Source organism: Cicer arietinum, chromosome 6 (genome assembly GCF_000331145.2).
Source record: "Cicer arietinum cultivar CDC Frontier isolate Library 1 chromosome 6, Cicar.CDCFrontier_v2.0, whole genome shotgun sequence".
NCBI classification, from domain to species: domain Eukaryota; kingdom Viridiplantae; phylum Streptophyta; class Magnoliopsida; order Fabales; family Fabaceae; genus Cicer; species Cicer arietinum.
This window is the reverse complement of record NC_021165.2, coordinates 19,273,652-19,289,878: the sequence shown is the minus strand read 5'-3', so window position 1 is coordinate 19,289,878 and position 16,227 is coordinate 19,273,652. Positions and strand designations below refer to the sequence as shown.

The following is a 16,227-nucleotide window of genomic DNA, read 5'->3' as shown; positions in this document are numbered from 1 at the left end:
ACATCAATGTAATAATCTTGACTCAAAAGGTACATGTCAGTAGGGATGTGATTGTGAATGAGGCTGAGAAGTGGAAATGGGAAGCAGAACTAGTATACAACAGAGAAAATCAGCAAAGCTGCATTTATCCTGACTCAAGTGATGAATCAGATAATGTAGAAGTAAACAATAATGATGTAGATGAACCAGAAGAAGTGGAAGCAACCGTGAGACCTCAAAGAATCAGACAAGCTCCAAGTAGGCTTAATGATTGTGAATTGATTTCTGATAATGCAGTAAATGATGAAGGTGATATCATTCATTTTGCATTATTAGCAGATGTTGAACCTCTCAATTATAAAGGGGCACTGGAGATAGAGGTATGGAAGAAAGCTATGATGGAAGAACTCCAATCAATTGAGAAAAATCACACCTGGGAGTTAGTAAATTTTCCAGATCAGAAAAAGAAAATTGATGTGAAGTGGGTTTTCAAACTGAAATTAAATCCTGATGGAAAAGTTTCAAAGCACAAGGCCATCTTGGTGGCCAGAGGTTTCTTACAAAAACATGGTATTGATTACAATGAAGTGTTTGCTCCAGTTGCAAGGCTTGAAACTGTAAGACTAATAGTAGCTCTAGCTTGCCAGAGAAGGTGGTCACTCTATAACTTAGATGTAAAATCAGCCTTTCTAAATGGTCCACTTGAAGAGGTCGTGTTTGTGTCACAGCCTCCTGGTTTTGAAATACAAGGCAAGGAAAATATGGTATATAGACTCCATAAGGCTTTGTATGGCTTGAAGCAGGCCCCTAGAGCCTGGAACAAGAGGATTGATCAGTTTCTTATTCAAATAGGCTTCAAAAAGTGTTCAACAAAGTTTGGAGTATATGTGCAGAATTCAAGTGAAGAAGAAATCATGATAATTTGCCTATATGTGGACGATTTGCTCATTACTGGAAACAAAACATCAGAGATTGAAAACGTGAAAAACAAGCTGAAGTCTGAATTCGAAATGACTGATCTAGGTGAGCTTTCATTCTTCTTAGGCATGGAATTTCTGAAGATGAAGACATGAATGGTTATGCACTAGAAAAAGTATATAGGTGAGCTGCTTGAGAAATTTGAAATGAATAGCTGCAATTCTATTTCAAATCTATCAGAAACAAACTCAAAAATTGATGAGTGCAGTGAGGAAGAAAGAATTGATCCAACCCTATTCAGACAAATGGTTGGCTCACTAAGGTATCTATGCAACAGCCGGCCTAACATCTGCTACTCAGCAAGTGTGATTAGCAGATTCATGCATGATCCAAGGAAGACTCACTTGATAGCTGCTAAAAGGATACTTATGTATATAAAAGGCACAAAGGAGTTTGCTCTGCTATTCCTGAATGGAAGCAAAGGTGAAATAAGTGAACTCATTGGATACTCAGATAGTGATTGGTGTGGAGACATCACAGATAGAAGAAGTACATATGGCTATGTCTTTAAGTTCAATGAAGCAGCCATATCATGGTGTACGAAGAAGCAACCAGTGACTGCACTATCATCATGTGAGGCAGAATATATTGCAGGAACACTTGCAACCTGTCAAGTAGTATGACTGGATGCAGTAATGAAGGAAATGAGGTGTGAAGTAATGAAGCCTCTGATACTTAGAATTGATAACAAGTCAGCCATTAGCCTTGCAAAGAACCCGATCTCACATGGCAGAAGTAAACATATCGATACAAGGTTCCATTTTATTAGGGAGCAGGTGAACAATTGAATGATTGAGGCACAATATTGCCCAACTGAAGTGCAATTAGCAGATGGTTTTACAAAGGCTCTAAAACTTGTCCGATTTGAGTTTTTGAGAAAGAAGCTTGGTGTTATAAGTGTTCAACAGCTATGAATTAAGGGGAAGTGTTGAAATTTAATTCATAAACTGTTATGCTACAAATTGAGAGTTAGTTCATAACAATTTTAATTCATAACAATTGTTGCAATCAGTAACTGTGATGAACACAGTCCAAGTGCAGCAAAAAACAGAAAATGCAGAGGAAGAAAGGATTGAGATAAAATTCTGATATTCATTAATGCTACAAAGCTGTTATTTTTTGAGTTACAAAATGCTTGTGAAGCAAGTTATCCATAACAATAACTAACTAACTAATTTGTAACTAACTCTCAATTTGTTGCATAACATTTTATGAATTACATTTCAACAAATTTTGAGGACATTTTTAAAAAAACCATTCAATTTCAATTTCAAGCAGTATAATAAAAAAATTGATCGGATTCTTGAATTAATTTTAGAATATCTAAATTATAATTGTAAAAAATATTAATATTATAAAAATACATTTGATGTAAATATAATATTAGGAAATAACAATTACTGATTATATTTAAAATAGAAAAAATAAAAAATAACTTATAAATATAATATATTATACAAATAAAAAAATAAAAAATAAAAAATTTATATATACGGTTTGGTTCAACTCAGTTTTTTTAAAAAAAATTGAAATTCAATCCGTTGGGTTTCACAAAATAACATTCTAGAATATCCAATAATATTTATTTTTTGGCATTTTCAATTTTTTTTGAATCAATAGGCGATTTTATTTTGGATTAATTTGTGATTCTGTTTTCGATGAGTTGGGTAGAAATAGGATTTATTGTTTAATTTGGTGATTTTTATTTGTTTTAAGAACAAGATGATGATGAAGAGAATGATAAAGGTGACGAAGATTAGGATGAAAATACTAAGTGTTTTAATTTTTTGGATTTAATATGTTTTTAGTTATTATAAAATAAAATTTCAACCTTTCAAATTTATGTTATTATAAAATAAAAATACAATTTGTCCTTAAATCTTAATAAAATGTCGAACTCGAGACCTCGCAGTTGTGTGAGTTAATTATGATAAAATTTACTATATCTTCTAAGACAAAAAATTAAGATACAATTTTTAGTCTATATAAAATTATCAAACATACAATTTTAGTTTATACTACTAAGTTAACATACAATTTTGAATGAATTTTTCTAAACATGTTGACAAAATTATAATAAATATTTTCATAAAAAATAAATTCAAAATTCGATTTCTAAATCCACATTTGTCACTTTTAAAAAATTTAAATTTTTATGAATGAGTTTTTTAAAATATTCTAAAGATGCTTGAAAAAAATAATTCAAAATATTTTAAAGTAGAAGGACAATTTTGTTTCAGCAGAAATTAGAGTTGTTTGTTGGATAATTTTGAATGGACTAAAAATTGTAATTTTATTTTACAAAGACTAAAATTGAAATGTTGAAATTTTATAAAGATTAAAATTATATTTAACCCTAATTTTTTATTTAAAAAGTTTCTTAAAAGATAACCTTATGTAGAACATGATGCAGAGATGGTGGTGAAATGCATTAACCAGGAACTGTGTCTGGCTGTCATATAACAAGTCATTAGGGACTGCATTGTCTTGTTAAAACAATTTGAAGATAGTTCCATGTTTTTTTTGTTAAAAGACATCTAAATGGTGCTCATGGAATGATTATTAGAGATCAATCCAGATCTAATGGGTATCCGCAAAAAAAATCCTACAATAGACAGGATAAAAACCCGCATATCCAAGTATGGGAACAGATAATTACCTATAAAATTAAGCGGTACAAAGGTACTATAGTATCCACCCCGCCCTACACTCACACTAATATAAATATATTATTTATTTATTATATTAGTGTTTAGTTTAATTAATTATTTTCTTTTATGTTTTAAAATCTATTAATATCATTGGACCACTACAATATTTATAAACGAAAGATAAACGTTTGCAAACTTTTTAAGAATTTGATTATAATAAATATGTAAATAATTGTGACTTTATAACTAAGAGTTATGTCTTATTAATAGTGACTTTATAACTATACTTACAAATTTCTATCAATTGTTTTTACGGATCTCAAATAATATTGTCGTAGGACTTGCAACTTCATAAAGTATTATTATAAATATTTGAATGTGTATTGCAATGATTGATTATTTGAAATGTTGAGTTAGAAAATATTTTGGTTTATAATACTTTATGATTGAATTTAAAATATTTGGATAATTTTTAAATTTAATCATAACAAAATAATTTATTTATAGATCGATTTTAGTTAAAGCGTGAATAATAAATATGAGTACGGGCACTTAGATACCAAGAGGGTAAAGATACGAGTACTAAAGTTGATACCTAAGGTACGAGTGGTAATCAATTTGGTTTGAGAACTTGGGAGAGAAATGCCCAAACCCAAATTCATGCTATCTTATGTAATTGACTGTCCATCGTTTCAATGATATTTACTATCAAGAAGAAAACATCCCAAAAGAAATCAAAATCTATACAAACTGTATTTATATCCCAACCTATTCATTTTATAAAAAATTAACCAAAACTCACTGCATTAAATAGAACTTGTATTAATATGTCATCAGTTTTCATCTTATCCTTGAGTTTCTTGAACAAGACACTAGCAGAACTGACCCAAATGGAACGCAACATGAACATGAGTAGAATACAATTTCAATATAGGAGGAAAAAAAAAACTAGACCATGAGTAATTTTTCTGAGCAATGAGCATTGTACTACACATGATAACTCTGAAGCAACCATCAACGACATCAACCCAGTAGTCTAGCCAGAAATCACAATTCATTGAGTAGTATGTATGATGAACCAAGAACTACCTATGATCTGCAGATTTTGCACCACCAAGTCACCAACAATGAAGAAACAGGAAATTTACACGATGTTCTGTCATTTACAATGTCACCCCAAAAGGAAAGTGCAGAAAAGCATAGCATATTTACACATAATGAAGACTATTTAATTTGTCCAAATTTTTAGTATTTACTCGGTACATATGATTAAATTGTGTATATAACCAAAGTTCGAATTCACAGCCCATTTAATATGAGCTGATTTGGGGCTAGAGGAGAAAAATAATTATATCCAAATAGATAATTCATTGTAAAAATATGCTGTTAGCCTATCCCAGCTCATATTTGTAACTTCATTTTTTATTTTTATGTAAATAAATGTATATCTTTTGAACAATATGTGAAACTGCAGTAGCTATACTATATCAATTTAAGAAATATAACCCAAGAATGGAAGGCATGAAGAGTAGTTATAATAATCTAGAATAAGACATACTAATTAATCGAGTGAGAGTAGAGTTGCTATACAAGTTATGGTTTAATATAATCAGATGAATGATTATGGTTGTACCTCACTTTCAATTGCCAAAAACTTGCACTTCCGAGCTACGAAATTTCTGCAGCGATGCATGCATCAGTTGTAGATCTTGTTTATATATCCAACAATATCCACAGCTCTGCACCTCCAGATCCAGACCTTTGTTGTTCTTAATAACAAAAACTTTCATATCCAGATGCATGAGAGTTTTGTCTACAAACTTGAGAATATTAACGAATGATTCCAGAGGGAAATACATTAGGCACATGTGATCTGATTTGACCGCAACAAGTTCTCTTTCAAGAATTACTGGAACGATGCCATTCCACCACCAGTTAGTATTACAATTAGTAAAATCTAGCTTTATTTGGGTTCTTTTTGCATTTGTTGTGGTAGTTGGATTACCAGGTGCAACGGAAAATACAGCACAACAAGCAATGCCAATGATATGGTTGTTATTGTCATAAGAAATGGGAGACGAGTCTATTCTTATTGAATTACCCTCACTCTGATTGTTGCACCAACTTGGTATTTCACTTTTTGGAATTACAATATCAATCCAATCAACAGAGGTAGATGATTCTTGGATTGCCTGAATGAATTGTATCATCCATGAAAATGCCATGATACTGCAACGTTCCCTCTCACCCAATTTAGGACAGTTGAAAATGACCAATCCTTTTATATTCTCATATAAGTTAATATGAAGATTGTGATCGATATTAGCAGTATGAAAAGGAAGCTCAGGCAAAGATTCCAACAGTTTGCAATGCTCCAAGTTTAAATATACAAGTTTGGAAAGCTCCCTCAGACTAGGTACTGTCACAAAATTGTTTCCTCCTAAATTTAATCCTTCTAGCCAATGTAGACATCCAATTGCATCGGGGAGTTGGCTTAGACCGCAAAAACTAACATCAACTTCACGCAAACAATATAAGCTAAGCAAGGAAGGCCGCAAACAACCAGTTAAATCTTTGTGATACAAGGAATGTGAGGAAATTTCACTTGAATTAGGCTTTTTCAATTGCCATGAATTCTTAAACACTTTGGGACACCCCGGAAGATATAAACATTTGATGGAGCTCATACCAAATATGTTGTTGGGTATGCTTGCTAGATTTTTGCAATATTTCAAATTTAAGAAAACAAGCTTTCTTAGAACCCCAATAGATGGATCCATCTGCTCCAGTTTTACACATCCTTCAAGATCTAGCACCTCAAGATTTGGGATCTCTCCAAAATCTGGCATCTTTCTTAGATTTTTTGAGTAGCCCAAATCCAAAATTCTCAAATTGGGCAAATACTGTCAAAGACCAACTGCCAACTATTAGATAGGTAGTTAGCTCTGATACCATATTACAAAACGAATAAAATAAAATATTTCTTAATAATCTCGTTAATTGATTGAACAAAATAATTACAAATGAGGGGTTATATATAGGTCATAACATACCTCAACAAACCCAATTAGCTATAACAAATATAAAACTAACTTACAATTTAACTAATCAACGATAAAGATAAAATGTTGTCAAACTAACTACTTATCTAATACTAACAAAATAAAGACAATGTTTCCCTTTGCTCATTATTTTACCATAAAAAAAGGGATGCATTTATTTATTTTTTCGTGTTATTAAGAGAGAAAAAACTAAAAAGAGAATTTATAGTACCTTCTTGTCTTTCCACAGTTGTTTGACGTTGCTATTCCTCAAGTTTAATTCAACAAGTTGGTTGGGACGAAAACTTGATGGCAAATACTTGAAAGGATATCTATCCCACTCTAGATATCTTAACTCGCTAGAAAGACACGTGATGTTTCCTGAAAAAGTCACTCCTTTGAGTATGAGCATTCTAAGATGACTTATTTTTGACAATGTTTCATCCTTGATCAATATTTCATCCTTGATCAATATTTTCTTTTTTCTTTCCTCTCTAACAAAACATACGGCTTCAACCTTCTTTTCCTAAAACATTGCAGAAAAGAAAGAAAAACTCGAATAACTTTCAATATATAGCTTTAACAAATATGGAATTAAATTATCTAATTTCAAACAACCACTATACCATATTCTCCAACATAACATTGTAGAATTGTTCGTAGATCCACACCCTGCTCCATTTTCTTGACTCGTTGATTGAATCTTCTTGAACAATTTTTCTGCCCAACTCTTCTAACAAACCATGTATTTCAATTTTATCTGATGCTGAAATGTTTATAAGTGATTTATCAATTAGAACTCTTAATCCAATATCAGGATGGAATCCACAACAATTTAGAACATTCTTAACATGTTTCTCCTTACACCCATTGAAAAAACAAGCAACATGAAGAAATATTTCCTTTTGCATTTTTTCCAGCCCATCAAAACTTAACCGCAACACATCCATGATATCTTCGTTTGGACTTTCTCTCAATGTTGCCAACGCGCTTTCCCATTCAGGGATATTTCGACCAAACAAAAATGAGCCCAATACTTTAATTGCCAGTGGTAGGCCATTAGCATACCTTAGTATGTCAAATGCAACCTTATCATAACTACTCATAATATGATCAAGTTTGAAAGCTTTTCGACAAAAGAATTGAAGCGAGTCAGACTTATTCAAGAGTGGAACTTTGTACACAACATCCACTCCATACTCTTTCAAGATATGCTCATCTCTAGAAATTATAACGACTCTACTCCCTGCACCTAACCATTCACGCCTCACATCTAATTTCTCGAGTTGTTCAATTTGATCAACATTGTCAATAATTATAATGGCCTTTTCACGACATAGCCTATTTTGTATCAAGTTAGATGCGTTGTGAAGATTGCATGTTTGAAGGTATTCTTCGCCTAGAGTTTGAAGTAGAATTTGCTTTTGTGCACCGATTGGACCATCATGCCTATAAATTTTGCTCAGATCAGCAATACGGCAGTACACAGGAAATTGGTGAGAGATTTTGTTGTATAGAACAGTAGCAAGGGTTGTCTTCCCTATTCCTCCCATTCCACTAATTCCTACAATCCGGACATCATCAATCGAGTCCAAAAGTAAACACTTTTCCAATTCTTCAATAGGAGAATCCGTCCCAACTAAATCTTTTGGAAGACTAGAAAAATTGTAACTCAATATATTTATAATCTGTTTAACGATCTTTTCAATCTGTGCAAATTGTGGCCTGCAAGTATAAAACAGTTAACCAACAACACCAAATCATAACACACCAAAAGCTTGAAAATTTGCACAAATAAGAGGATTACTTACTTATCATGTATGTCCCAACCAGAGAGATTAGCTACTTGTGTGAGAGCTTCTCTCCATCGTTGGACCATATTATAGTCTTGTTGGAATCTTTGTTCGTGTTTGACAAAGGCTTTTTCATAGTCCCCTTCTTTTTGATATCTCACCTCCGAAGGATCAACATCATAGAAAACAGGCAGAATATGTTTTGTCGGTTGTTGACGGCAGTGAAGAAGGATATACTCCAATTCTCGCAAGCACCAAGTTGATGAAGCATAGTTCTTAGAAAGTACCACAACAAAAATCTGTGAGACTTGGATTGCTTGAAGGAGCTCGGGTGCTATAGATTCACCTTTTGGAAGATTAGTGTCATCCCTAAATGCAAAAATGCCCTTTCTTTGGAGAGCATTAAAAAGTTGATCAGTGAAGTTGTAGCGTGTGTCTTTACCTCTGAAGGTGATAAACACGTCATAATAATTTCTCCTTAGAGATGAAGAGCTGTTGCTGCTTTGAGTGATACTATTATTGCTGGTGCTGGCCATCTCAATAAAGCTAAATTATATATGGCTAATTCATGTGTAGATTCAACTACTGCAATTGCAAGGGAAGGAATGCATAGTTAGGACAGCATGAAATAGAGTATTTATAGTAAAACAAACAAGCAGTACTGTGAAGCACTGAACAGAAACTTCCAGCCTTGATTTCTTGGCAACTTTTGTGACGTTCAAATGTGGAATTGATTTATTTATTGATAATCCAAAACTTCATACGAAACTTGGCTAATGGTTGAAAGGTAGGAAGGTAGGAAGGAAGGAGTAGGTAGGACAAAGTGTAACTGACAGTAATCTGGAATAGTTAAATAGAGCATGCAGTCACCCTTCAACAATTTTTTTATTAATAAATAATAGGGGAAATTGCATTTATTTCCACTAAAGTCTTCTTAAATCACAGTAACACCTCATCTAGCTTTGAAAAAACATTCACCTCTCCTATACTCACTAAAAAAATGCATCAAATATTTTTTTGTCACACTTACATTTATTCATGTCATTTACTATATGACACAATTATAGTTTTCGTTTGTAAAGGTACGACTATACAATTGGTATTTGTAATTTTGAAAGGTAGGGTTATGTTCTTAGTAGCATAACCAAAGCGTGTATTCAAGTGTTTTATTTTTATTTTTTATAAATGACAAATAAAGTTGAAAGAGTGATAAAAAATAAATATTATGCATAATTTTGTTAATAAATATAGGAGAGATGAGTGTCTTTTAAAAACTAGATGGAGTATTAGTGTCATTTAAGATAACCTCGAAATGAGAGGTAAATGCAATTTCTCCTAATTATTTTTTCTTCTTGGAGATGATGAGCCGTCCATCTGAACAAGCTAAATTGTCCGAGGATATACATGAAAAAGAAAAATATTAACTAATATCTTTAAGATATTTATTAAGAATATAAACGTAAAAGAAGAAAATTTTGAAAGTTATGTAATTCATATTGTGAAAGTATTAAAAATGTTAATTTTTATTTTCTTTTTTAGTTGCTTATTAAGTATTCTTGAAATGTCTTTAAAGCACTTATTATCTTCAGTAGAAATTGATAGGAAAAGACAAGGTGTAACTAGCAGCGTTACGCCAGCGTACGAAATGTAGAATTAATTAAATATAGCAAGCAACCCGAGTCAATGAATAAATTTTAAGTTAACAATTATATGTGGTTTACCACTTCAACTTTTTTAGGTCTTGCATAATCAAATAATAAATACCTGTGAAACTGATATCTTGCTATTAAGGGAGTTCATAGCTACGGATAAACCCGTGAACTCGGTTTTCCAATCTAATTTAATCTGTATTTTGATTCAACTTGTTTAAGTTCGGATCTAATTCGAACCAATCAATTGAAACTCAATTAGATTCAATTCAAATAGTGGATTTAACTTTTTAAATCTATAAATCCATTGACGTATATATATATATATATATATATATATATTACTATTGATGTATAGTTAAAATTTAATTGTTGAATTATGGTTGAGAATTCTTTGTTAATTTAATTAATTTAAATGTTTTTTTTGTGTTTGTGGATGTATTTTAAATATTAAATAATATTTTGCAATATAATTTTATTATTATTTAGATATTCAAGTATTTAAATTTAATTATATTTTTTTAATTTTTTTTTATTATCTGTAAATCTAACACAACCTACTCATAATCGAATTGGTTTGGTTTGGGTTTGATGAAAAATTCATGGGTTGAGAACTCAAATCAACCTAAATAAAAAATTGATTGATTCTGATATCGAATTTGATAAAAAACCATTGGTTTGATTTGGGTTTGATGAAAAATTCATGGGTTGAGAACTCAAGTCAACTTAAATAAAATTGATTGATTCTGATATCAAATTTGATAAAAAAACATCCAACCCAACTCGTGTACACACCTCATCATCTTATCAACGGTTGGAATTTGGAGTCTAGGTTGTTTTTTGGTTCTGTTCTCCTATAGGTAGTGGTGAAAATAGGAACCAAATATATGCTTACGGTTAAACCTACCTTTTGTCTAGGTCTAGGTCAAGGTCAGATAAAAAACTCTTTTTAAATAAAAAAAAAACTTCAATTTTTTTATTTTAAAAAGTCAAATTATAAATTTGAAAAAATCTTTTAAATTTTTCAGGTCGATATATACAAATAAATATAAATAAATTACTATTATTATATTATATTATATTATATAAAATTCATATTTTGTGTTAAATAGTTAATTGCTAATATTTTTTAGAATTTAAACATCCTATTCTACACTAATTTTTGACATTTAAATATATTATTATATAAAATAGAGTTTAAATAGATGACACGTAAAGTTTAAATAGATGACACGTAAAATAAAAATCTCTAAGTCTCTTAATTCAACTGATAAAAATGTTAATATGTCTTAAGTTTAAACTTAAAATTTTGCAATTGTGTGAGTTTCTGATGGTAAAATGTCATGTTTGTTAGGGAAAAAAATAGAACATAATCTCATTGACCTATCTTAGATAAGTTAAATTACTTATTTAAAAAAGTTAATAAGAAATATATCTTTAAATAAACTAACAGTTCATACTAGATTTTTTTAAAAGACCAATTTCAAACTTAAACATAAAGTTTATAATAGGATAAACACTTTTACTCTCTAAAAGTATAGGACGCTCACATTTTAATCCTTGACTTAACAAAAAATTCACATTAGTTATCGAATCATCAAAATGTCAATCAGTTTAGTCATTGAAGTTAAAATGGTTATGGTCATTGACTATTTTGACAGTAAATTATATATTTGAGAGATTATTATAATACATAGTTGTATTTTTTAAAAACTATTTTAATAATTCGATGACTAGTTTAAATTTTTTGCTTAGTCAAATACTAAAATGACAATATCATATAATTTCAAAGGCTGAAATGATAGTTTACTCATTTATAATAAGTAAAAGATCAAACCTAAACAGTAATTTTTTCAATTAAGTCAGACTTAAACTTAATAAAATCTAACATAGGCTATTTCCACCTCTAACTACTACCAGCTATGTTAAATTATTTGTGAAAAATCTATTCCACACCCTCCCTTTATCCCCCACAAACTCTGAAATTTTGAAAGAGCCTTTTAAAACTATCTCAATAAAAACTTAAATTCATTTAAATAAATTTTCAAAAAAATCCGGAATGAGAGTGAATTTTTCCAAAAATAATTGTTTCAACAATTTCAGTTTTTGAAAAAGTCAAATCCAGAATTCTGAATTTTCAAAATGTGAAAAATATGATGGAAAAAATTAATATTTCAATTTTAAAAAAATGTCGAATCAAAAAATACATTCCACCAATTTCAGACTTTGAACTTATCAGAGTGTAATTTAAAAGATGTTTAGCCAGCCTAAGAAAATGCTTTAAAAATGCTAGACTCACAATAATAATGAAAGAAAAAACAAAATATTTAATGTACAAACATTGAGACAATTATATGAATTTTGTGATTTTCACAAATCCCAACAAATTACTAAGAAGGCTTCCTGAAATTTCTCAAAGTGCATGTCGAATAAAATGGAAATAAGATAAAAGCATTAAACCAGTGGCAATTAAGAAATGTCACTTTCCATATTATATATAAAATAAAATAAAAATACATAAACAATTTCTCTTCTTATCTTTGTACTTATAAACAGACAGAAACTATTTGTTGAGTTGTGTATGCAATGACTTCCACTTAATTAATTTTGAAAAAATTAAATTTTTATTACTTAATACTTTAAAAAACAAATAAAAAGAACAGGAACAAATCTATGTTATAAATTATGTCTACACTATATTTTGATATTTTTTTAAATATGTGACACATTGTTATATTAAAATCGAAATGTGTTTTTTATTAATTGTTTTTTCTTTAAATATGTTTAGTTTATTAATTTAATCTTCAAATATATTTTTACTAGTCAATTTGATTTATAAAATTATTAATAACAAAATACATTTAGAAATGTGTTTGTAATTTTATTAAATTTTGATATTATAGTTAACACATCACACGTTTAAGAAAAAAAAATAACTATTTACTCATTCTTTTAGTTGAAAGTTATATATAGTGCCTTCACTAAATTTTTGGGTCCGTCGTCCATGCTTAAAAGTTATATTTCTCTCCAACCTTCTCATATATCTTTGCAGCATCCAATTCCAATTCGACCCACTCACTTGTAGCACACAAACAAAGTGATGTTTGCAGAACATGTTACACAAAGCTCCTACTAGTTCCAAGTCCAACCCTTGAAGTCATGTTCTATATTGAACAAAACTTGGGTTCCACAGGGTGTGTTTTCTGTGATTCACCATCACCAAATTCTGTCCTCCTCACCCCATTTAGTTCCAAGTCCAACCCAATAGTCTAGATAGATCATTCATTGAGTAGAATAAGACAAAAAAATTAGAATGAGACTTATAATACCTTTTGGCTCCAAATTGTGTAAAGCTGTATTTGTCTCCTCATATGTTAAGTGTCTCGGATAATTGGCAGCAGGATGCAAAACTACTTACATTGTGAAATATAACTTATGCCCTACAACAGTGAAGAAAGAGGAGATTTATATTATGCTCTCTCCTTTACAAAGTTACTCCAAAAGGGAAAGTGCAGAAAAACATAGCATCTTACACTTAATAAAGACACTATTTAATTTTGGCTGATTTTTATTATTTACTTGCTATGATTAAATTATGTGTATTACAAAATCTGCATTCAATTTCACATATCATACATGAGTTAAGTGAGCTGATTTGGAGCTGGAGGAAAAAAAACAGATCTTATGCAAATAGATGTCGATCTTATGTTGAATATGTGAAACTGCTGTTGCAATAATATGCTAATGTAAGAATGGAAGGCATGAAGAGTATTTATTTAGAATAAAACAGACTGAGAATGTTTAGAATGAAAAGGAGAAAACTTGTTATGTGCATGTAGCTGCAGTTTGAGTCAGAAAACTGAAGTGGAACAAAATTGAGTAAATCAGCAGAGTTCAAATAATCTTCACATTCATCCCAAAAAGAACTCTTTATAAATCAACTATTGTCAGTTATACTTGGGTATATAAAATTTTCTGTGAGAAGTAAGTTGAAATAGTTGTGCAAAGATGAAGTAAGTTTCATTAGTTTAAAGAACACACCATATAGTACACATGCCAAGATAAATTCAAGAATCAAATTGCAACTACTCGGTAGCTATTCCAGGGAAGAAATTTCTAGCTTAGCATTTCTTCTCACCTTATCACCAACAAGGTGGATTGGAATCAAGTTTACTCTGACAACAATGTTGAGTGTTGGCCTCCTAATGTAAACCATGTAGTAGATAGAATTGCAGTTGCTACAAGCCTACAACTATGGTTTCTTATTTAATGAGATGAATGATTGTGGTTGGCCCTCATCTTCAATTGCCAAAAACTTGCAGTTCTGAGCTAAGGAGGTTCCGTTGCGGTGCATCTGTTGTAGATCTTCTTTATAATTTTTGACCTCCACATCCAAACCATGGCCGTCCATAACGCGAGTTGCCATTTTGATATCCCAGGGTGTTTTGTCTAATAAGCTTAGAATACCAAAGAATGAATCCCGAGTTAAGTAAATTAGCCACATGTGATTTGATTTGACCACAATAATATCACTGTTGATATTTACTGGAATTGGATTATACCAGGCATCTTCGTAATTACTGAAACCTAACTCTATTTAGGATCTCCATGCATATGTTCCCGTAGCTGGATCATAAAGTGAAACAGAAAATACTGCACAACAAGCAACACCAATGAAATTCTTGTCATTGTCATGCATGATGAGAGATAGGTCGATGCTTATTGAACTACCAACGCCCTGATTGTTGAACCAACTTGGTATTTCACTTCCTGGAATAATAATCTTAATACCAATATCAATCCAACGGATGAAGGTAGACGAGGATCCTTGGTTCGCTTGAATGAATTGTATCATCCATGAAAATGCCATGTTACAGCACTTTTCCCTCCCACTCAATTTTGAACAGTCGAAAATATACAATCCCACTCTCCAATATTTGGTATTTGAAAACATATGATAATCATAATTAACACCGGCAGGTGAAGGGAGCTTAGGCAAAGATTCCAACAACTTACAATGCTCCAAGTTCAAATATACAAGTTTAGAAAGCTCCTTGAGGCTAGGCAGTGTCACAAAATGGTTTCCCCCTAAATTCAATCCTTCTAACCAATGTAGACATCCAGTAGCATCAGGGAGTTTACTTAGACCACAAAAAATAATATCGACTTCACGCAAACAAGATAAACTACACAATGAATGCAGAAAATAACTAGCTAAATCTTTGTGTGAACTTGGGATAAAAGGAACGGATGGGCAACATGATCCTTTTGAAGATGGAGGACGTTGATTGGGAATGTGCTGCACTTTCACTTATGCCATGAATTTTTGAACAATTTGAAACAGCCAGAAAGGTTTAGATCTTTAAGAGATCCGAGAGCAAATATTATATGAATCAATCACCGCAATTTTTACACATTCTTCTAGAACCAGCTTAGAAAGAGGAATGCGTGCGTAGGGAGTATAGTATAATTATGAAGTAGAACTGTACCTGAGCCGAACAATCGTGAAAACGTGATTGCATACCTTAATTATTATTCATCTAGTCAACAATCATCAACAGAAAAACCTTTCATCAGTAAAAATGGTGGTGAACATGTTGAAAGGGTAAAAATGTAAATACAAAAAAGCTCTTCCACCACTCTTGGTCACAACGTCAGAGAAGATTGAACTTCACTTTCTACAAAGCTTTGAGAAGGAAATGTTCAGAAATGTGAATCAAGGGTTACAAAAAGTGAAGTTCTCAACATTATTTCCCTCAGGGAAATAAAGTTCTTTAGCTTTCCCTCTTTTCCCTCCCTTTGATTACACTTGATCAGCGTTGCAACTTTATTACATCAAATAAATGCTTAATCCAAACATCAATTCAACTTTGAACTCTGCATTTTTTTTTATAGAAGTTCTAAATTCTAATCAAGATTTTTTAGTAAAGATCAATCATATCTCAAAATAAACAACATAGAATAATAATTTTGACAAATTATCTTTATTAATAATATTCGTGTTTTTATAATAATCTAACGTGAAAAAATATTTTCAAAATAATGTATATAAAATTAATTAAATAATATAATTAAAAAAATTAATTTTACATTGAAAATTCTATATATATGTAATACAAATAATATTTATTTTTAG

General features: G+C 30.8%; 2 protein-coding genes and 1 pseudogene across 2 annotated transcripts; 1 reads left to right on the top strand and 2 right to left on the bottom strand.

The window, feature by feature from the left end:
* The first annotated feature begins 1,103 nt into the window (after positions 1 to 1,103).
* Positions 1,104 to 1,580, top strand: LOC140920652 (secreted RxLR effector protein 161-like). The gene has a single exon (XM_073369454.1). It carries the CDS (start codon positions 1,104 to 1,106, stop codon positions 1,578 to 1,580), a length of 477 nt encoding a protein of 158 aa, XP_073225555.1.
* A 2,830-nt stretch (positions 1,581 to 4,410) lies between these two features.
* On the bottom strand, positions 4,411 to 9,497 carry LOC101498642 (disease resistance protein Roq1). Its single transcript, XM_073370344.1, is given in 5 exon segments — positions 4,411 to 5,290; positions 5,292 to 6,511; positions 6,882 to 7,175; positions 7,276 to 8,374; positions 8,461 to 9,497. Coding segments are annotated over 5 exon segments (3,192 nt in total). The 5' UTR covers positions 8,979 to 9,497; the 3' UTR covers positions 4,411 to 5,229.
* A 4,592-nt stretch (positions 9,498 to 14,089) lies between these two features.
* Positions 14,090 to 15,473, bottom strand: LOC113786981 (disease resistance-like protein DSC1; annotated as a pseudogene).
* Between the last annotated feature and the right edge of the window lie 754 nt (positions 15,474 to 16,227).

Coding starts and splice junctions, on each gene's coding strand:
- LOC140920652 (XM_073369454.1), top strand. CDS start 1,104: ATGAATAGCTGCAATTCTATTTCAAATCTATCAGAAACAAACTCAAAA.